This window comes from Procambarus clarkii, chromosome 38 (assembly GCF_040958095.1).
Source record: "Procambarus clarkii isolate CNS0578487 chromosome 38, FALCON_Pclarkii_2.0, whole genome shotgun sequence".
Lineage (NCBI taxonomy): Eukaryota > Metazoa > Arthropoda > Malacostraca > Decapoda > Cambaridae > Procambarus > Procambarus clarkii.
In genome coordinates this window covers 13,979,651-14,003,478 of record NC_091187.1, presented here as the reverse complement: position 1 = coordinate 14,003,478, position 23,828 = coordinate 13,979,651, and the positions used below count along the sequence as shown (strand labels likewise).

Here is a 23,828-nt window from a genome sequence, read left to right as displayed (position 1 = left end):
TTACCACTACACCACGGAGACTCTTCGCTCATCTCTCTTCCTTACGTAATATTTCACAGAAAGTCTCAGATCATGTGTGGAATAAAATGAAAGCCCTCAGATCTTTTTTTAACTTCTTTGGTTTTAATTATGTATACTATAAATACATATATACGTCACTCGGTCATACAAAAGAGTATAGTGTATGTTCAGGGGATCACCACGATTCAGGCGCCAGTATCTGGCTGGTATACCAGTATACTCATAAGAGGTATATTTGATATGAGAGGAAAAATAGTGTGTATAGGGATGTGTCATGTATATTCATACATGACACAATATGTGTCCTCATAAACTGATTAAGATGAGCGGCCATGATCTATCAGCCTCTGGAGGGTTATTAAGGCCACCACAATACCTTACTGACCAACCAGCTAGTTTGGTGTTGGACTTAAGACCTATCAACCTCTGGAGGGTTATTAAGACCACCACAATACCTTACTGACCAACCAACAAGTATAAATTATCCCAAAACAGTGGAAGACTAAGGTAAACTCAGTGTATATACCCCGAGAAATATGGTAGACTATGTGTATACCCCCCCCCCCTGAGCATACTCTGGAACCTGCCTCTCCCGTGCCATTAACCCCACTTGGCAACCCGAGCAGGCGACCCCCCACCACAGCCTACTAGCGTCTCAACCACATGACCTGGAGTTAATAAGTCTAACGTCGGCTGGAGGGGCGTTGGGGTGGGACTTTCCACACTCACTAGGAACGAGTTATGTCCCGGCCTTTGTCCGCCTCTGCCAGATATAATTGGTCCCCTCTGGACCTGTCTGTCAAGTGAGAGGACGCTGTGCCCTCCTCCTGACTCCCTAGACGAATCATACGTCTAGATATACGCGAGGTGTATGTCATACAGCTGTATTGGTGGATTATCGGTTGTCTATATAGAGGTAAGTTGTCAATGGCGACAGGGAATTGGTCAGTTTAGAAATGGGAGAGACGCTGGTGGCATCCCTGTCGGGTATATAAGGGCAGGGGCGCCCCTGTGAGCGCGGTAGTAGCCCTAATGGCAGTGAGTGTGGAAGGCCTTTACCCGACCCTTGCCCAGCCAGCTGTCTCACATGCCGGCCACCATGGCTCTCACTGTGTGCTTGGAGGTGGTGGTGGCGGCTTGCACGCTCGTCCTCGCCTCCTCCGTGCCTCTGGCGCCACCTCACCTCCTCCTCACTACCCTCAACCTCACCCTTCACGACGTTGCCAAAGGCTACGATAGGAAATCTGTGTTAAATAGGGACTCAGTGACTTCAGGTGAGAGCGAGTCGGACGAGCCGAAAACTTACAGTGATGTGACTGATACTGGAGATATTTTCCCCCTGTGCCCTAGATGTGGTGCCAGGGCCCTAGTGGAGGCCCTGGGCACCCACACCTCCCCCCCAGACACCAGCGAAGACCCTGTCGACACAAGCAGTCAGCCTCCGCTGGCCCTGACCGACGAAGCTATCCGGGAGATACGTATAGAGATGATTAAGACTCAGATACTCTCCAAGATGCAGATGAAGGAGAAGCCCCATGTACAGAGATCCCGCGAGGAGATCCCCAGAGTCATCAGTGGAGGTGGGGTCTTGCCACTGTTGATGCCCCCACCACCTACCACCCCGCCCACCAACCCCGCATCAACCAGAACATCAATATTCCTGGCGACGAACAGTAAGTCATCAACTTATACCATCAATCATAATACTGACCCTCATCATCCCCTAGACTAATAACATCGTTAACAAAAACCATTACAAAGGTCTTGAGGTGTGTAAATAGGTCCATATATACATAATATTTATATATAAATTACTTATTATTTTGTTATATGAACCAGTTCATTATACACCCCATACCTATCATGTGGGTAGTGGAGGAAAACTATAGTAAGATCCTCAATACTATTGATATAACCACTAAGCAATTTACATTTACAGTAGGAACGTTGCAGATTCAATTTACATTCTCTACCCCCTCCCCCCCCCTACTCCATCCTTTATTTACATACAGCCGTTGGTGTAAATCTCCCCCCCCCCCCTGTCACGTGATCAGGGCAGCACTGGGGCTGGCAGTTCTCCAAGGCGTCCCAGTACAATCCCTGCTGGTATTGTAGAGAGTGTGTGATTGTGGGTCACATGTGGTACAATTATCTCGCAACGCTTAATCCAGCTCCTTGTCCTCGTATCCCAGTTCCTTGTCCTCATATCCCAGCTCCTTGTGCTCGTATCCCAGCTCCTTGTCCTCATATCCCAGCTTGTCTTCTGTTCTCGCACGTACCCACACAGTGTCACAGTAGCCCTCGGGTACCCACACAGTGTCACAGTAGCCCTCAGTTACCCACACAGTGCCACAGTAGCCCTCATGTACCCACACAGTGCCACAGTAGCCCTCATGTACCCACACAGTGCCACAGTAGCCCTCATGTACCCACACAGTGTCACAGTAGCCCTCATGTACCCACACAGTGTCACAGTAGCCCTCAGGTGCCCACACAGTGCCACAGTAGCCCTCAGGTACCCACATAGTATCACAGTAGCCCTCAGGTACCCTCACAGTGCCACAGTAGCCCTCAGGTACCCACATAGTATCACAGTAGCCCTCAGGTACCCTCACAGTGCCACAGTAGCCCCTCAGGTACCCACACAGCATCACAGTAGCCCTCAGGTACCCACACAGTGCCACAGTAGCCCTCAGGTACCTACACAGCATCACAGTAGCCCTCAGGTACCCACACAGTGCCACAGTAACCCTCAGGTACCCACACAGCATCACAGTAGCCCTCAGGTACCCACACAGTGCCACAGTAGCCCTCAGGTACCCACACAGCATCACAGTAGCCCTCAGGTACCCACATAGTATCACAGTAGCCCTCAGGTACCCTCACAGTGCCACAGTAGCCCTCAGGTACCCACACAGCATCACAGTAGCCCTCAGGTACCCACACAGTGCCACAGTAGCCCTCAGGTACCTACACAGCATCACAGTAGCCCTCAGGTACCCACACAGTGCCACAGTAGCCCTCAGGTACCCACACAGCATCACAGTAGTCCTCAGGTACCCACACAGTGCCACAGTAGCCCTCAGGTACCCACACAGCATCACAGTAGCCCTCAGGTACCCACACAGCATCACAGTAGCCCTCAGGTACCCACGCAGTGCCACAGTAGCCCTCAGGTACCCACACAGCATCACAGTAGCCCTCAGGTACCCACACAGTGCCACAGTAGCTCTCAGGTACCCACACAGCATCACAGTAGCCCTCAGATACCCACACAGTGCCACAGTAGCCCTCAGGGACCCACACAGTGCCACAGTAGCCCTCAGGTACCCACACAGTGCCACAGTAACCCTCAGGTACCCACACAGCATCACAGTAGCCCTCAGGTACCCTCACAGTGCCACAGTAGCCCTCAGGTACCCACACAGCATCACAGTAGCCCTCAGGTACCCTCACAGTGCCACAGTAGCCCTCAGGTACCCACACAGTGCCACAGTAGCCCTCAGGGACCCACACAGCATCACAGTAGCCCTCAGGTACCCACACAGTGTCATAGTAGCCCTCAGGTGCCCACACAGTGCCACAGTAGCCCTCAGGTACCCACACAGAGGGCCGCACTCCAAGCTGGCCACTGCACGCAACATGGCCACTGCACGCAACATGGCTCACGCCGCGTGCATGGCAACATCACACTAATCTCGTGCAAGGTGCAACAGTCAAGTGTGAGAGCGTGTGAGTCATGCTTGCAATGGGATGCCTCAGGCTTGCCTGCCAGCTTGACATGCGGGGAGGGCAAAGGTTAATGTATTCTTGACCGTCTCTCACGGCACCTCTGTCAATCTGGCAGCACTTGAGTGCATTCTGGAACATCGTAAGATGCTTCTTAAGACGTCTCTCAATCTAGCAACATTTTCTTGCATTCTGGAACATCATTTCATGTTTCTTAAGACGTCTCTCAATCTAGCAACATTTCCTTGCATTCTGGAACATCATTTCATGTTTCTTAAGACGTCTCTCAATCTAGCAACATTTCCTTGCATTCTGGAACATCATTTCATGTTTCTTAAGACGTCTCTCAATCTAGCAACATTTCCTTGCATTCTGGAACATCATTTCATGTTTCTTAAGACGTCTCAGAATATTGGCAACATTTCCTTGCATTCTGGAACATCATTTCATGTTTCTTAAGACGTCTCAGAATATTGGCAACATTTCCTTGCAACATGCAACGTCCTTCTAACCTCTTATGGTGCAGTCGGCCAGCCTGTCCTTCCTCCCTAATACGTCGCTAATTGTACGCAATAGACCAGTGCGGGAACACCTTTATAATGCCACCCAAAAGGTACTTCTTTATTTGTTACTTTTATGGAACTTTATTTGTTGCTGTTGCGGAGCTTGAGTTGGTGTGTTGGAGGACTTAAGGCAGTGTTGGAGGACTTAAGGCAGTGTTGGAGGACTTAAGGCAGTGTTGGAGGACTTAAGACAGTGTTGGAGGACTTAAGACAGTGTTGGAGGACTTAAGACGGTATTGGAGGACTTAAGACGGTATTGGAGGACGTAAGACAGAGAGGGACGGGGCAAGGGGAAGAGGGGGGGAGGGGCGGGGAGCCACAATATATGCTGTGTAATGTCAGCCCAACTTACCGAGACAGTTGCTAAAAATACCCCCGGGGGAGGGGGGGGAGGGGGCAAGGTCTTCCCTCCCAGTGTGACGTCATGGTGGTAGACCTGTCTGCTCGCCACTCTCAGCTCGCCACTCTCAGCTCGCCACTCTCAGCTCGCCACTCTCAGCTCGCCACTCTCAGCTCGTCACTCTCAGCTCGCCACTCTCAGCTCGCCACTCTCAGCTCGCCACTCTCAGCTCGCCACTCTCTGCTCGCCACTCCTCGCCAACTTCACCCTGCCACAATCTCCTCCCTACCATGCCTGAACCTCCAAAACCACTAATCCTCCCCCCCCCCCCAACCAAAGACATCCAAACAGAGATAAGTAGCAGTACATAAATGCAGATGGAATTTCTAATAAATGGTTTGAGTTACATGATCTGGCGGCATAATACCCACCACGCATTATTGCAATGATGGGAACAAAACTAAAAGGTTTTATAGAGAAAGCTCCCACTCAGGCGCTTAGGAATTCCTAGGTAATGCAGAAGACAAGGCTGAGGACGGCTGGAAGAGGCGTAGCCTTACAGCGTAACTGAAGCTTTGAAAAAATATAATTATCAGAGGAAAGCGATCAACAGGAATATGTCCAAGGAATAGCGGGAGACATGAAAACATATAGATAGCTGCAGTTTCCTTGTCCGTATCGCTTTCTAAATGCAAGAAGGCCCCATGGGAGGAACATGACAAATACAATGTTAAGTACCTGAAGGAAATATTAAACCCATGAGAAGCCGAAATGTGAGCTAAGATTCTAATATTTGGGGATTTTAATCAAAACAAAATAGACTGGGAAAGATATGACTCTCAAAGTGGTAAGAAATATGGACAGTTCCAAGCACCTCCTCCTTCTCTTCTGCCTCTTCCTCCTCTTCCTCCAACGCCTCCAACTCTTCCTCTTCCTCCACCTTCTCCACCACCTAATTTCCTCCGCCACCTCCTCCTCTCACTCTCTCACCCCCCCCCCCCTACCCAGCATATTCAGAAATAGTTCTTGTATCGAGGATGCTCCAATCTGTGTTACATAGAGTGTGGTCGAGATTAAACACATTTTTTGTTCGGATTAATAAAAAACAAAAGGCAATCCGGCCACTGATCCCAGAGGGACAGATAGAGGTAGGTCAAGACCTCCCTGAACCACTCAAGTTGTTCCTTATCTGATTTGTTTATTCTGCTCCCGGAAATTCGTTCTACTTGGATATGCTTTGTTGGTTCACTGGTGTCTCCTCATGTCTCTGGCAGCTGTGTCATGTCACTGACGTCTGTTTCATGTCACTGACAGTTGTCACCTCCAGACACTGTCATCTGTTACCTCAACACTGTCATCTGTTACCTCAACACTGTCATCTGTTACCTCAACACTGTCATCTATTACCTCAACACTGTCATCTGTTACCTCAACACTGTCATCTGTTACCTCAACACTGTCATCTGTTACCTCAACACTGTCATCTATTACCTCAACACTGTCATCTGTTACCTCAACACTGTCATCTGTTACCTCAACACTGTCATCTATTACCTCAACACTGTCATCTGTTACCTCAACACTGTCATCTGTTACCTCAACACTGTCATCTGTTACCTCAACACTGTCATCTGTTACCTCAACACTGTCATCTGTTACCTCAACACTGTCATCTGTTACCTCAACACTGTCATCTGTTACCTCAACACTGTCATCTGTTACATCAACACTGTCATCTGTTACCTCAACACTGTCATCTGTTACCTCAACACTGTCATCTGTTACCTCAACACTGTCATCTGTTACCTCAACACTGTCATCTGTTACCTCAACACTGTCATCTACTACCTCACATCACTGGCAGAGCAAGGGGGGGTTGTCAATCAGGGGTACACTTACTCCCAAGCTCTTGGGGGGCACATGTACCCCATGCCCCTAGAGGCAAATGCGTACCCCAAGTTGTTCGGAATGCTTACTAACATTAAGCTTTGAACAGACTCCAAATCATCAATATTTTGAAAATGTTTGAGGACTCCCCAAAGATGCCAAACCTTCAAAGTACCAGACGTAGAGAACTAGGGCAGTGTGCGCTTTGTAAGCACACAACCTACCCACAAGGGTATTTTGACGTTGTAGAAACGTAGCCACAAGGGAATTTTTCACGTTGTAGAAACGTAGCCACAAGGGTATTTTTCACGTTGTAGAAACGTAGCCACAAGGGTATTTTTCACGTGGTAGAAACGTAGCCACAAGGGTATTTTTCACGTTGTAGAAACGTAGCCACAAGGGTATTTTTGACGTGGAAACAATGTACCCACGAGAGTATTATTTTAACAAAGTTATGGTTAGGTTGTGTGTTAGTTGGAGAATAGCCAAGAGGAGAAGATGCAGTTGGCAGCGTGAACCAGGCAACACTGTAGCAGTGTGGGGCCGCCCCAAGCACATTCCTCTCCACCAGTTCAACGAGGAGTCAACGTCATCAACGTTAACACAACATCAATATCAAAGCCAGTCTTTGAAACTGTGTTCACTGGGGAGTGATTTAGTCTATGTTATTGTTCAAGGATTTGTTGCAAAGAGCACTCACGCTTTCAGCAGTTCGTTAATATATATATATATATATATATATATATATATATATATATATATATATATATATATATATATATATATATATATATATATATATATATATATATATCTTGGCCTTGTATTGAGGTCTCCCCAAGGTCGAACCACTGACCCCCCCCCCTCCCTGGGAGGCAACCCCACAACAGTTGCCTAACTCCGGCTAACTATTTACTGCTGGGTGAACAGAAACATTAGGCAAAAGGAAATGTGGCCAATCATTTTTGTTGCGTCCAGGAATCGAACCCGGGATTCACGATTATGCGTCGAGAACAAAGCGACTGGTTTAATTACTCGTTTAGTTTATGTGCAAAAGCTTGCACGTGTGTGTGCGTGCGTGCGCACACACACACACGCGAGGGGGTCTCGTGGCTGACTGGACAGCGCTTGTGGATCGTAGTTCTGAGGGGCCCGGGTTCGATTCCCGGCCGAGGCAGAAACAAATGGGCAGAGTTTCTTTCATCCTGATGCCCCTATTGACCTAGCAGTAAATAGGTACCAAGGAGTTAGACATCTGCTACGGGCTGCTTCCTGTGTGTGCGCGCGCGTGTAAGAGAAATACATGTAACAGACTTAATTAAGGAAAAACAGATTGGTTAGAAAGGCGGGGTCCAAGAGTTCAGAGACAGATTCTGCAGATACAAATAGTAAATACACTCACACACACACACACACACACGCGCGCACACACACACACACACACGCGCGCGCACACACACACACACACACGCACAGTGATCATCAGGGATTCACGTGTCCAGTGTCTCCTCTTAGTCTGGTATTCTCAGCCCACATGGTCCGCCCTCCCCCACCCCCTTCTCTCCCTCTCACACTCTCTCTCTCTCCCTCTCACACACTCTCCCTCTAGATATTAGAATCTTAGCTCCTGGATTCCATATGAGATCTTACAAACGCTTCTGTCAATCAGGCAGAGGTGCGCCTTAGTTACAATCAAGTGTCTCCCTCCCAAAAAAACTAAAACTAATAGTATCTTGGGCTACTGCTAGCATTAACCTGAGGCGGGGCTGTGGTAGTGCCAGCCGCTGACAGCCGCGTGTGTGTGTGTTGTCAGCCGGCGTCAGCACGGGGTGGTGTCAGGTATTATGAAGGTGGTGACCTCTGCCAGCAAGGTCACTTTCACCATAAATTGGAATTGCTAACGCCACACTGTGTAGACAACGGAAAAATGTTTTGGACTAAAAAAAATAATTTCTGCTATATGAAACACTATCAAATAACACAAATAACAATATATAGAACACTATTACAATTATATTAAATAACTCTACAGAACATCTATATAGTTGTAATGACTAGGCACGTAATCCTGATAATTCCCTTACCTTAACATATAAAACACTATAAAATAACACAGATGAACGCTACCAAGTAAACAATAGAACCCACTCTTGTATTATCTTATACAAAATTGTATTATATAATACTGTAGAACACAGAACACTGTGTTATATAACACACTTTAACACTGTATTATCTAATACTGTACAACATTCTATTACATAAAATAATAACAAAATTGATTAAATGTAAAATAATATACTGTATTAAATAACAGAATATTAAACTGTTATTAACAAGATGATAATTTAATCTATATCTACTGTATATTTAGAAGAAGAACAAATATTTGTCCAAAACTGGAGACTATATAGATGCTTTGGGCTAGCTCACACAACTTTGCAGGGAGGATGGCCTGAGGTATGGGGCGGATATAGGCTAGTCAGGATCACTAGGAGTCAAGAGGGAACAGCTTTGCCACGGTCAATATACTGACGACCCCCAACGACTGATTTTGGCACTGCCAACTATGTTTCGCTAAATATGTGAAAAATACCAACTTTAAAATCATTTTTTCTTACAGTAATATGAACAATTAGGCACTGATCTCGGGAAGATTAACAATAATTTTGTAGTTATCATACTTTGGCCGTAGTAGCATAAACACCGACTCTCCTCCCACAGCTACGAACGTTTTTTCGAGCACTGACCCTTTCTCCAAGCTAAAGGGAAACTATTTTATGTTTTTAAATATTTCGCCCAGCTAAACTTCCTCCACTAGTGGACCACACCCACGCCAATGGGAAACTGTTATATAGTTTTTTTTTGAGAGAGAGAGAGACGGAGATAGAGAACGTCAGCAAAAAGGGACAGAGACAGACAGCATGATACACAGACAGAAACTTACAGAGACAGATAGAGATTGGCCTGCAAAGAGACCGGGTTGACCAGGACAAAGAGAGAGGGAGACAAGAAGACAGACAGACAACAACACAGAGACAGAAACGGGAAGAGAAGGAAGGAGGAGGAGAAGAGAATATGTGGAGAGAGGGACGAGCCAGGTGGAGAGGGGAGGGAGCGTGGGAGAGATAGAGACCCAAGCACAGCCGGTTACCAGTCATTACATAACATTATAACATAATTCAACCCAATATCTTCATCGTACACTAGTTAATTAACAACTCTCCCTATCTCTCTCTCTCTCTCTCTTTCTCTCTCTCTCTACGTACGCGCAGCTCTCTACAAAATTTTCAACAGTCTCTCCCGAGCTTCCCCACAAGATTTTCCATTTTCTCTGATGTTTTACACACACACAATGACCGTAGACTAGCTTGTTTATATGGCCTCTGGGCTCCCAGATCGTTTCCATATTATCTACGACCTATAAGCAAACTGTAGGTATGTTTTACGTGACCTTAGACTGTTTACACAGTCTTCGTGCCCCCTAGAGAAGACTGTGCGCAAGTTCCTATGCCCCTAGACTGTGAACACAGTCTTCATGCCCCCTCTAGAGAAAACTGACATGTTCTCTATGCACCCTTGAGAGGAGACTGGGCACACGTTCCCCATGCCCCCAAAAGGTCTACACATTTACAAAACATTCTGACCTCTCTAAACATCGACGGCACATACCCACATTGTTTACATGTATATTTGAACAGATTACTGTAGTATAGTAAACATTTTTAAGACATTTCGAAGCATGTGCATATGCATGGCACATCTTCAATACCGTGACTCTCTATTCCTTGGCACTCTATGCCCTAGCACTCTGTACCCTGGCAATCTGTACCCTGACACACTCCTATACCCCTGCCGGTACTTATATAAATTGCAACACAATTTATATAAATGCTTAAGACAGCAGACAGACCGAGACACAGGTACACGAGAGAACAAAGTTATCCCTCCACAGTTCCAGTACTCCTCAGCCCCCAGCTGGAGCAAACAAGCTGGTGAAACAGGAGCTACCTACCTGCAAGAAGGTTCAGGTAGCGCTGATGTGCAGTAAATATGAGAAGGTTGTCGGGTTGGTGCTGATGCAAGATGGTTGGTGATGGTTGGTGTTGGGTGGAGGAGTCTGACAGCGCTGCTTCCGTTCCCACGAGTCCTGGTGCTGATTCTCAAGTGTGTGTGTGTGGCGTGGGCTGCCCTGCTGACTCTGTGGTGATGTGTGTGGAATGTCTGTCTGTCTGTCTGTCTCTCTCTCTTTCTTTCTCTTTCTCTCTCTCTCTCTCTCTCTCTCTCTCTCTCTCTCTCTCTCTCTCTCTCTCTCTCTCTCTCTCTCTCTCTCTCTCTCTCTCTCTCTCTCTCTCTCTCTCTCTCTCTCTCTCTCTCTCTCTCTCTCTCTCTCTCAATCTCTCTCTCTCTCTCTCTCTCTCTCTCTCTCTCTCTCTCTCTCTCTCTCTCTCTCTCTCTCTCTCTCTCTCTCTCTCTCTCTCTCTCTCTCTCTCTCTCTCTCTCTCTCTCTCTCAATCTCTCTCTCTCTCTCTCTCTCTCTCTCTCTCTCTCTCTCTCTCTCTCTCTCTCTCTCTCTCTCTCTCTATAATAGCTTGAACAATCTATAAAACAATTATTTGGAGCAATGCTGTGGGATTGAACTCGCGTTTCGTGTCACTCTCCCCCTACACACACACACACGTACTGTATCCACTAGACTACGACATGAGCGTGTATGGAACACAACCCGAAGTGACACGAAGGTGCTATTGCGTCTGCAGTGAGACAATAATTATCAAGAGACGTTTCGAGACTGTACTCAACTAGTTGTGCTTGACGGGGTTGAGCTCTGGCTCTTCGGTCCCGCCTCTCAACTGTCAATCAACTATGTAACTTTTGGGATGATTGGCCATCCATTACAGGGTCCTCCGATTATCAATTACCCCATGACGCTTAATCTTTTCCTTGTTCGAGTACGAGGTTACCTCCTTAAGTTTTGCCTCCTGCAGTAGTGTGAGGTTACCCTCATGCTTTGTTGGCCAGACCACACACTAGAAGGTGAAGGGACGACGACGTTTCGGCCCGTCCTGGACCATTCTCAAGTCGACTTGAGAATGGTCCAGGACGGACTGAAACGTCGTCGTCCCTTCACCTTCTAGTGTGTGGTCTGGTCAACATACTTTAGCCACGTTATTGTGACTCGTCGTCCTCATGTCTCACCTCCTTCTGCAGAAGTGTCGGGCTCAGGGCGCCGGCGAACCGCCTGCTTCCTTTTCACCATGGACGGGAAGTCGTCCTCGAGCGTGGAGAAGGCGACTCTGTGGCTCTGGAAGGTCGAGGACCCGGCTGACGGCTCGTACCAGACTCTTACCATCAAGGAGGTAGGTAAACCTCTTCCTCCCCCACACCCCCTCTATGCAAGGTTTACCACTCTCCACCTGCTGGTGGAGCTCTGTTCTACATCTCCTCACGACTCTCTTGCACAGTCTACTCTTCACCATATATTGCATAGTCTACCTCCACACCCTCTCTTGTAGGAGCTATCTTTCCAATCTACCTCCAATCCCTCTTCTGAATGATCTACATTTCCAATCTATCTCTTCTGTTGCAATAAATGTAAACCACTTTTTTGTCTATTGCAACCTACAGCCATTCTGCTAAGGCTACGTTTGTATTCCTCTGTATAAATAACATTGCATTTGTTGTATTTTCACGACCTATTGTATTCCAAGTCTCAGTGCATGTTGTATTCTAAGTTAAACTTGGGGTTTCTTCCACCAGGTGGCTCCAAACACGCGCCACAAGACCTTACTCTCCCACAAGACTACGAGTGTTAGAGAGGGCTGGGTGGAGGTGGACCTCAGCGACGAGGTGGAACGGTGGGTGGCCTCCGGGAAGGAGGAGGTGGAGGTGGAGGTGACATGTCGGACCTGTCAAGGGCGACATCATCCTGTCTCCCGTCTCCCCGACCACCGTCCATTTATCGTCGTGGTGACTGAGCAGCCTCAGGTGGGTTCTGGGTGTGCAATTTTGTTGTTTGGGTTTGGGTGAGGTTTTTGAGGTGCAGGTCTGTCAACCTCTGGAGGGTTATTATGGTCTGTCAACCTCTGGAGGGTTATTATGGTCTGTCAACCTCTGGAGGGTTATTATGGTCTGTCAACCTCTGGAGGGTTATTATGGTCTGTCAACCTCTGGAGGGTTATTATGGTCTGTCAACCTCTGGAGGGTTATTATGGTCTGTCAACCTCTGGAGGGTTATTAAGGCCAATTAACCTCTGCAGGGTACATAATATCTATCTGTAAGATAGATACTATCCCGAGACGAGAGATAACTGTTATTCCGGTCTAAGGTATAGATCCTTGTTGGCCAGATAGATAGTGTCTCGTGGAGTTGATAGATCTTAAGGTAAAGTAATTATAGGGTGAAGCACTAAGCCATTACGACAATATAGATGACAGGTCTTCTATATAATCCAATACTAAAACAACCCTACACGAGGCTTAGCATATGTCAAAAGGATCTAAGTAACTGAACCTTGTTTTGTAATATTCTAGTTTTTGTTTTGTTATTCACAATTACACAGTGAACGGAAGGTTCAAGGAACGGAAGAAAGATGTAATTGTATTTTATGTTTTGTGTAACACTGGTTAGTCACAAGAAAACGCAAGGCAGTTTTCCCTGATTGATGATGATGATGCTTCAACAGGTGCGCAAGCGGCGCTCATCCCGGGAGTGTCCATCTCTGTGGGGCGGGGGATGCTGCCGCCAGGCCATCAACGTGAGCGTGGCGGAGATGGGCTGGGAGAACTGGCTGCTACACCCTCAGAGCTTCACATTTTACTACTGTCACGGCGCCTGTCGGGTCTCTGTAGCCTCGGCCAACGCCCCGGGAATATCTCGCTACAGTAATATACTTCAGGTCAGCCACAACTCTCTTCTCTGTAGAGTGACGGACTCACAAACACATACTGTATATACAAAGCCACAGAGATATTAGAAATAATTTTTTTGGGGTCAGAGTGGTTGACAAATGAAATGCATTAGGCAGTGATGTGGTGGAGGTTGACTCCATACACAGCTTCAAGTGTAGATTTGATAGAGCCCAAAAGGCTCAGGAATCTGTACACCAGTTGATTGACAGTTGAGAGGCGGGACCAAAGAGCCAGAGCTTAACCCCCGCAAGCGCAAATAGGAGAGTACATTTGGAAAGTACACAGCTTTGCAACGATGTACGATTCAAGATTTGAAAGTAGGAGAGTATGAAGAAACACTGAAAGAGCTAGGGATAACTAAAATAATAAATATAATAGAGTAGAGAGAGAGAGAGAGAGAGAGAGAGAGAGAGAGAGAGAGAGAGAGAGAGAGAGAAAGAGAGATGGTAGAAATATATCAAACACTAAAAGAAAGAGAAAACATTCACATTAACTTCCAATAGAACAAGAGGTGGAAGCCTTTTCTGTACAAGAACATTAGGTATTACATCACAAAAATATTACATTACAAGGTATTACATTACAAAATAAACATCAAAATTCTTCACTAAGAGCACACACACAGATGTATTCATAGTCTATAACGTATTTAATCCGACTCAACGACTAACATAATCTACAATTACAGATGTTGCTGCTGCGACAGGCTCCGAGGTCCACCTTGAGAGAGGCCCTTGCTCCCTGTTGCTCCCCTACCAGCTACTCCTCCATGCAGGTCCTCTTCCGCTCTGGGAGCGAAAGAGTCGAACACATGCAGATTCCCGACTTCTTGGTCCAATCCTGCGGCTGCAATGGCTAGTTGTCACGTGAGACTAGAGGACATTTCTGCTAATATGGGTTACACCTGGAGATACACTTTATGCTGATAGGATTCTGGCATGTGTGTGTGATACTGGGGTATGGTCGAGCGTAGCAGTGACTGGTCCTAGCTAGTGGCGTTTCGGGCCGTGATTCTAGTTAGTGGCGTTTGAAGCCGTGGTCCTGGTTAGTGGTGTTTGAAGCCGTGGTCCTAGTTAGTGGTGTTTGAGGCCATGGTCCTAGTTAGTGGCGTTGGTGGCCCTGATCCTGGCTAGTGCCGCGGGGAAGTGACAGGAAGGTTGTAATGACTGGACACAGATCTCTAGACTTTGGAACAATAAGTGATAACGAGTTGTAACTATGACAGTGAGGTTGTCTTTCGCATGTATAATGAATGATAATGAATAGTTACCGTGAACTAACATGATACACGCGTAATGGACGATCACTGTGTGCTCTAATACCTGTTGATACATGGCAACGACTGATGATTCAGCTGTTAAGGAGCGCCAAAAGCCTAACGGAAGGCTCATTGCGGCTTCTGAAAGACCATCAAGGAACACACACACAAAAACACCAGTGACTACCAGTACCTACCTGTCAGTGGCTACAGGAAAGGAAGGCTAGCCCCTTGTGCTTCGCCTACTACCCGTGCTGTACCTGTAACAGTCGTTGTATCCTCTCGAAGTAGCCATGCAGCTTGGGGAAGTGTCTTGATCTCCCAAGTTGTTTGAAGTTGGCTATCAACTCCTCCAAGGCTGTGAAGGAATAGTTAACACATCGTGACATCAATATACAAGATCTCATTTTTAATTCATAAAAATACTAATGTTTATCAACACTGCCTTTGTTTTGTGTGATTTTATTCTGGATAATCAAGTTGATTTATTCATTTTTCCGTTTTTATTTTAAATTTGCAATTGATCAGAATTTGTGTAGGTATTTTGTAAATGTTTCTTTGTTAATGCCTGGCAGATATATCAACACAGCTGCTTTTGTAATATTATAACTGCAACAACGAGTAAATGTACTTGAATAGCTTTGCAATAGTGATTAAAAACTTGATAAATTAGGCATTTTACAATCAGTAACAAATTGCAGTTATACAAAAGTCTACCAGTATTATTTTCCGTTTTCTATGTTACAACAAATTTCTTGCAGCATCCTTAACTTATCTTGGATATATAGGTTTTGTGTTTTAACAAGTCACATTAGAGCCTAGGGCGATAGGCCTGGGGCACTAGACCTAAAGTAGACTTGCTTAGGGTGCTTGACCTAGAGTCAATATAATAATACCAAAAAATGGTATTACATTACATTAAATAGCTTCTTTGAAACAAGCATACCTGGACATTTATACTGTATATATATATACACAGTCAACACACATATTCACACTCATACGTATACATACTTAAAACACATAAAACACAATTAGATATATAAAATCAATATATAATATTATTTTTTTATTTAAATAAAGACTATACAAAAGTTTATTAAAAAAAATTTATATGGCGGAAATAATGTATATTTGTAAATTAGAATGTGTAAGTCTACCCTAAAAAAAATGGATTTTTTTTTCGACCATTTTGTAATTTATGTCCATTATGTCCAAATGGATCATCTAGGTCCATTTTAGTTAGATTTCATGAATTACAAAATGGTCGAAAATCTTGTATGGTCCTGTATACAGGACCATACAGGAGCTGTATGGTTCTGTATGTGTCAAAATCTAGGATGGTAAACTTGTTTACAGAAAACAGTTCAAAACTTTATGTACAGTTCAATACTAAAATTTCACTGGTGTGGATTACTGAATGGGGAGGTCCAGGTGTTTCCCTTGATCTCCATTTCAAGTGGTGACCCCTTGACCTTCATAGGAGATGGTGACCCTTGACCTCTCTCTCATGTGGTGTGGTGACCCTCGAGCCCTTGTTTACATAAAGTAATGACCCAAGGCTTCTTGGCTACATGAGGTGGTCACCCTCGATCTCTCTCCCATATTAAGTGGTCATCCTCGACCACTCCCTCACATTAAGTGGTTACTCTCGACCACTCCCTCACATTAAGTGGTTACTCTCGACCACTCCCTCACATTAAGTGGTTACTCTCGACCATTCACTCACATTAAGTGGTCTCCCTCGACCACTCCCTCACATTAAGTGGTCACCCTCGACCACTCCCTCACATTAAGTGGTCACCCTCGACCACTCCCTCACATTAAGTGGTTACTCTCGGCCACTCCCTCACATTAAGTGGTTACTCTCGACCACTCACTCACATTAAGTGGTCTCCCTCGACCACTCACTCACATTAAGTGGTCACCCTCGACCACTCCCTCACATTAAGTGGTCACCCTCGACCACTCCCCCACATTAAGTGGTTACTCTCGACCACTCACTCACATTAAGTGGTCACCCTCGACCACTCCCTCACATTAAGTGGTCACCCTCGACCACTCCCTCACATTAAGTGGTCACCCTCGATCACTCCCTCACATTAAGTGGTCACCCTCGACCACTCCCTCACATTAAGTGGTCACCCTCGACCACTCACTCACATCAAAGTCATCTTTAAAGTTATATCTCAAATTATGCAATTTATTTTCATGTATTTTCATACTGTCATTGCTGTACATAGTAAAGAAATGTATATATATTTTGATAGTTTACAATGTGATAAATTTTGTATGTTATTTATTAAAAAATAAATAAAAAATAAAGATTTTTATATTAAAAATGGTCTATTGTTTTCCATGATAAAAAAATTACATACAATAATGAGATGAGTTGAGAAGTACGCAAGTGGGTCAAAATGTTTAATAAACTCAAAACCACGATATATAGAGGGAAGATGTACAGGTTTCGCCAGTGGATAGGTGACTACGTGATGAATCGCGGCCTACATGACCAACGCCGGCCAGAGGTACATAAGGCCCAATGTCGTCGGTTAGGAAGAGCGCAAGGCAGTGTTAACCCACATATGAAGATTTTTTAGGGTCTCCCCTCAAGGTCGGGGCCAAAGGCCATACATTCCTCACTCGAAGGTCAGATATATTCTTAATTACACTGATGAGTGTTGTCCCTAATTCAGGTCATGCTCTGGATTATGTTACAGTGGATCAGAAGGCAACTCTTAATTATATTTTTATTATGGAAAACACATGTGCGAGGTCGCACGCACGCACACACACGCAAGCACGCACACTCACACACGCACGTCACTGGGGGAGTGAATACAGTGGTGGTGTATCACAAGCTGCAGTTTGCGTCAGCTGCGTCCCCTGATGTGGGCAATCCCCCCTTGTATGACGTACTGGGAAGAGCTCCCCAGAGTCCTGGTGGGTGTCCCGGTACACCCACCACCAGGGTCCTGGGTGTCCCGGTACACCCACCACCAGGGTCCTGGGTGCCCCGGTACACCCACCACCAGGGTCCTGGGTGTCCCGGTACACCCACCACCAGGGTCCTGGGTGCCCCGGTACACCCACCACCAGGGTCCTGGGTGTCCCGGTACACCCACCACCAGGGTCCTGGGTGCCCCGGTACACCCACCACCAGGGTCCTGGGTGTCCCGGTACACCCACCACCAGGGTCCTGGGTGTCCCGGTACACCCACCACCAGGGTCCTGGGTGTCCCGGTACACCCACCACCAGGGTCCTGGGTGTCCCGGTACACCCACCACCAGGGTCCTGGGTGTCCCGGTACACCCACCACCAGGGTCCTGGGTGTCCCGGTACACCCAGAGAGGACTCATGATGAAGCTAATCTAGTGGTTCCTTGAGGTGGTCTCTCTCTCTCTCTCTCTCACTCTCTCTCTCTCTCTCTCTCTCTCTCTCTCTCTCTCTCTCTCTCTCTCTCTCTCTCTCTCTCTCTCTCTCTCTCTCTCTCGAAGCCTTAAGCTCCAAGCTGTTGTCCAGCCTCAGCTTGTCCTTGTTTATTTAATGAGCCTTCAATAACATTTTCAATTTAATAACCTTTAATTAATTAATTAATAACAAGTTATACACTATAACCAGAACAAGGCTCTACCTCTAAGTACTTCATATGATCAGGTGATTTGATTCGATTTTAAGAGGAAATATTGAAAATGCGAATCAGCCTAGGCAATCATGGTCCAAAATGAAGCCAGGTGTTTGAGAAGGTTAGAGGCAGTATGATACTGTTAATAGCTGAGCGTCTTGAGTTGTAGCTGCCAACGCCGAGGTGTAGGACATGAAACAACAGAATGAGGATCACTTTATTTATTTTTACAACTATAGGAAGAAACAACATACATGTTTTGAAATACATGTATGTTTGTGTCCATACATACATACATACATACATAACAAAACCATACATGTTTTGAAATAAATTATTTCAGTGAAGCATTATTATGCAAATGTCTCACCACAAAACACCGTATACAAATCTTATAAAAGAACATTATATTAAACCTATCTTTTTGGACAATTGATACCGTCTAGAATTCTTATTACATATGAACACAGATAAACTTTAACATTTAGGTAAATCACGACACTGTTATTGCAATGACATTATTGCTCTATTGTCGTCACTCACGAGACATGAGATTTCCACTGATGGAAAAAAAAGGTTCAACGATGCTCTATAGAGTTGATGCTTTATAGAGTTGATGCTCTATGTACCAAGCGAGAGAAAATTGATCCAGTATAGCTAGTTCGTTTATATCTTGAGTAATATTTGATCAATGCTGACTAATCGTTTAATCAATGTTTAATAATAGTTTAATCGATACTTAATAATAGTTTAATTAACACTTAATAATTGTTTCGTCAATCCTTAATAATCGTTTAATCAACGCTTATTAATAATTTAAACAACGCTTAATAATCATTTAACCAACTCTGAACAGTCATTTAATAACTGTTCAATAAGAAGTTTAATCAACACTGAATAAACGTTTAATCACCGCTTAACAATCGTTAATTAATGCTGAATAAACGTTTAACGCTTCATATTCGCTTAATCAACGCTGATCCAACGTCAAATCAACGTCGTCTACCCTAAGGGTAAAGGGGGTTACCCCAAGTGATCATCCGATGGCGTACATCTAATTACAAACTCATTGGCTACTTCCAAGCTTAATAGATACAATGACGGAAGCCATTTGGCTCGTTTGAGCATGAAAGGTAATGTATTTAAAGCTGTTTAGAAAAGCTTTTGAGTTGTGTGTTAAGCTTGCACCTTACGATGGTGTTATTCGCTGTATCGTAAAACCACAACTGTAAACAATTGAATATATTACATACGCAAACTGCTCTATTATATGATAGAGCATTTGACGTCTCTTGTGGAGGCAGCTTAATGGGAGTATGGGAAGGTTGGGGAGAGAGAGTGTTAGACTAATTCAATAAAGAAACAATGTTAGCAGAAAGAGAACTAGCAGTTAGTGAGTAAAGAAGTTACACAAGAAAAGTTGCAATAGAATCGAGACACAGAGGCCGAAGGTGAGAATATTATAATAAGAAAAGGAGGATGAGAAAGAGGGTAATAAAGACGGTACTAAAAATATAAATGAAAAATTTGATTAGGGAGGGTACAGAGTTTTGACCATGTCGACCACAACGTCAAAATTCACGTGCATTAGTTAATTTAAAGCACCGCAGAATGGACGCTTAAGTTTGTAACCAACGTACTCATCTCACTAAGCAAAAACCACATCACATTTGACGCTAGTCAATACGTAAAAAAACAGGCTGCATCAAGACCAGCCAACTTGACTACTTTTCCAAGTGGTAAACAAGAGAATACGGACTAAAAGAGCATAAATGTCATACTGACTTATACAGGGTTGTGCCTTTGTGGCACTCAACGTTTTGTTCTCTACGGCGACCGATGTTTATAATAAAGAGGCTCGGGTGGTTGATTAGTTCCAACAGACACATGACGTCTAAATTAATTACCTCGTTTCTAGGTGTATAAACTGACAGTTTACTCCTGGTCTATAATCAGTGGTAAAGTATACTTGCTGGTTGGTCAGTAAGGTATTGTAGTGGCCTTTATAACCCTCCAGAGGTTGATAGGTCTTAAGTCCAACACCAAACTTGCTGGTTGGTCAGTAAGGTATTGTGGTGGTCTTAATAACCCTCCAGAGGTTGATAGGTCTTAAGTCCAACACCAAACTTGCTGGTTGGTCAGTAAGGTATTGTGGTGGTCTTAATAACCCTCCAGAGGTTGATAGGTCTTAAGTCCAACACCAAACTTGCTGGTTGGTCAGTAAGGTATTGTGGTGGTCTTAATAACCCTCCAGAGGCTGATAGGTCTTAAGTCCAACACCAAACTTGCTGGTTGGTCAGTAAGGTATTGTGGTGGTCTTAATAACCCTCCAGAGGCTGATAGGTCTTAAGACCAACACCAAACTTGCTGGTTGGTCAGTAAGGTATTGTGGTGGTCTTAATAACCCTCCAGAGGTTGATAGGCCTTATGCCCAACACCAAACCAAATTAATTAGGAAGCAGTTAGGTCCTGTTTGGCTTTTAACAGATGCCATTGACGTGATTAATATTTAGTTGATACAAGTTAATGTATGTATCACACACACAAAGTTCCTATATAATCCATTTTCAATTAAAAAAAAAGACATGATTGACGAAAGTTGTTCCATGACTGAAAAAATCCAGTAAGAAAAAGCACTTATACAAATAATTAACCCAGAACGTAATTTCATACAAACATACATATAATAACAAGTTCATTCTGACTCCATTGAAATAATCCAATACATAATTTATCTTAAAATTAAAACTTTGTGGATGTAAATCAAGATAAAAAAAATTTATACACAAGTCTCCCCTGGCTAATTAACAGTGTTCTAGTGCAATAAAGGCCTAAGTGCAAATAATTTCTTATGATGATGATGCCTTAATGAAGTAATATGACGGCAAAATAACATTTTGATAATGTAATTATGGTCTAATATGCAAATGAGTTCCTCAACAACACTATATCAATGTAATAACTAATTATGTTGCAGAACTATACGATATAGAGCTTTCGTATAAGATATCAAGTTTTCTTACAGGATATAGAGTTTGTTATAATATACAGTTTTTATAAGATATGGAGCTTTATTATACGATATAAAGCTTTACTAAAAGATATAGAACGTTCTTATAATATATAGATATTTCTTATATGATAAAGAGCTTTCTTATATATAAAGAGTTTTCTTATAAATAAAGATTTCTTATAAGATATAGAGATGTCTTATAAGATATAGAGATGTCTTACAAGATACAGCTTTCTTATAGGATATAGAGCTTTCTTATAGGATATAGAGCTTTCTTATAGGATATATAGCTTTCTTATAGGATGCAGAGCTTTCTTATAAGAAATAAAGCTTTCTTACAAGATATAGAGCTTTCTTATAAGATATAGAGATGTCTTTCAAGATACAGAGTTTTCTTATCCGATATATAGGTTTCTTATAAGATATAGAGATTTCTTATAAGCTATGGAGCTTTCTTCTAAGATACAGAGCTTTCTTATAAAATATAGAGCTTTCTTATAAGATATAGAGATGTCTTACAAGATACAGAAATTTCTTATAAGATATAGAGATTACATATAAGATACAGAGATATCTTATAAGATAGAGAGATTCCTTATAAGATGTACAGCATTTCTTAAATGATATAGACTACCCAATAAATCACAGGAACGTGAGAAATCTATGAGAAAATGGTAAGGCCATGCAGTAGGATCGAACTCTCACTCCTGGCTCCGGTTCGTCTGAGGAGTCCAAGGACCGAGGTTCGAACCCATTACATTACCCCTGATGATTCATCATGTAAAATGTAACTTTCACAACGCACCATTCACTGTGTATAATCTTTTCACCATCACTTTCAGTAGGATTCCTGTATGCACAAACATGAAAGTGAAAATTGAACGGAATGTGAATTTTTTTTTTTAGTTTAATTAAGGATCTTATGAACTTAATTTTCAAAGTAAAATTATATCTTTTTCCACACATACAGTAACGAAAATATACTTAAATCTACGTGTGTTATATTTTAAAAATATATATTTGTATATATTTATATATATGTATTGATTAACAATGAAACAAAATTCATACATCAAAAGTAGCGAAAACGTAAAATTAGTTTAAATATTTATTTTGAAGAGACATATGATTGATTACCATCAATTAGAGACGTCAATCACTCGACTGATTAATTCCAAGACATGAGTCGCTGGATTCATGACTTCGGAGATAACAATGACAGAGTTAAATGACTTCAGAGACACCAGTCCATCTCTCAAGGCAAGCATCACAGGAGAACTCACACACTCACCTGTACTAGGTGAGTACTAGGTGAGTACTAGGTGAGTACTAGGTGAGTACACACCTCACAAGCAGATCAATCTTATAGGGGATCATCACTGGCACACTGAAGAAGGCTCGCCTGTTGAACAACACCACAACACATTAGACAACCACAAATAATATATATATATATATACCTAACCTAACCTAACTTTTCCGGCTACCTAACTTAACCTAACCTATAAAGATACTATATATATATATATATATATATATATATATATATATATATATATATATATATATACATGTATATATATATATATATATATATATATATATATATATATATATATATATATATATATATACATGTATATATATATATATATATATATATATATATATATATATATATATATATATATATATACATATATATATATATATATATATATATATATATATATATATATATATATATATATATATACGTATATATACGTATATATATACGTATATATATATATATATATATATATATTAACGTATACGTATATATACGTATATATACGTATATAACGTATATATACGTTATATACGTATATATACGTATATAACGTATATGCTACGTATGTAACATATATGTGACAACATATATATATATATATATATATATATATATATATACATATATATATATATATATATATATATATATATATATATATATATATATATATATACATATATATATATATCGATATATATATATATATATATACATATATATATATATATATATATATATATATATATATATATATATATATATATATATATATATATATATATATATATATGTTGTCACATATATGTTACATACGTAGCATATACGTTATATACGTATATCATCTACAATGATGATATAGCCTGTTAAGTAACTTCAGCTAAGTTTATATAAGATATAAACACCGTATATCAGCACCCTAAAAAAAGTATATATATCAGCACTAAAACTTAAAAATATGTCGCAAAAATCTGTTTTTGAACTTGAAGATTTAAGCAAGCTTAGACATCCCTTTATTGAAAAGGATAAGACCCAAACTGGTTCGTAATATTAATAACTGATCAGCCACGTATGTGGGAAAGATCAAGTTAAAAGGCTCGAACGAGCATGTCGTGAAGTATGGGTATTGCGCGCACCTGCTGGTGA

General features: G+C 42.8%; 2 protein-coding genes across 2 annotated transcripts in view; one reads left to right on the top strand and one right to left on the bottom strand.

The window, feature by feature from the left end:
• The first annotated feature begins 733 nt into the window (after window positions 1–733).
• On the top strand, window positions 734–17,052 carry LOC123771899 (inhibin beta B chain). Its single transcript, XM_045764675.2, has 5 exons — window positions 734–1,694; window positions 11,752–11,900; window positions 12,301–12,528; window positions 13,227–13,439; window positions 14,141–17,052. Exons 1-5 carry the CDS (start codon window positions 1,109–1,111, stop codon window positions 14,309–14,311), a joined length of 1,347 nt encoding a protein of 448 aa, XP_045620631.2. The 5' UTR covers window positions 734–1,108; the 3' UTR covers window positions 14,312–17,052.
• A 1,489-nt stretch (window positions 17,053–18,541) lies between these two features.
• The window catches only part of LOC123771900 (major facilitator superfamily domain-containing protein 4A), a gene marked incomplete in the record, with an annotated part of 75,531 nt that continues 70,244 nt past the window's right edge, over window positions 18,542–23,828 (bottom strand). The window contains 1 exon segment of the mRNA XM_069337745.1: window positions 18,542–22,751.

Bases quoted from the DNA above. Each gene is read 5' to 3' on its own strand.
- LOC123771899 (XM_045764675.2), top strand. From the start codon at position 1,109: ATGCCGGCCACCATGGCTCTCACTGTGTGCTTGGAGGTGGTGGTGGCG. The intron at 1,695-11,751 runs GTAAGTCATCAA...CTCCTTCTGCAG, and splicing joins AATATTCCTGGCGACGAACA to AAGTGTCGGGCTCAGGGCGC. The intron at 13,440-14,140 runs GTCAGCCACAAC...CTACAATTACAG, and splicing joins GCTACAGTAATATACTTCAG to ATGTTGCTGCTGCGACAGGC.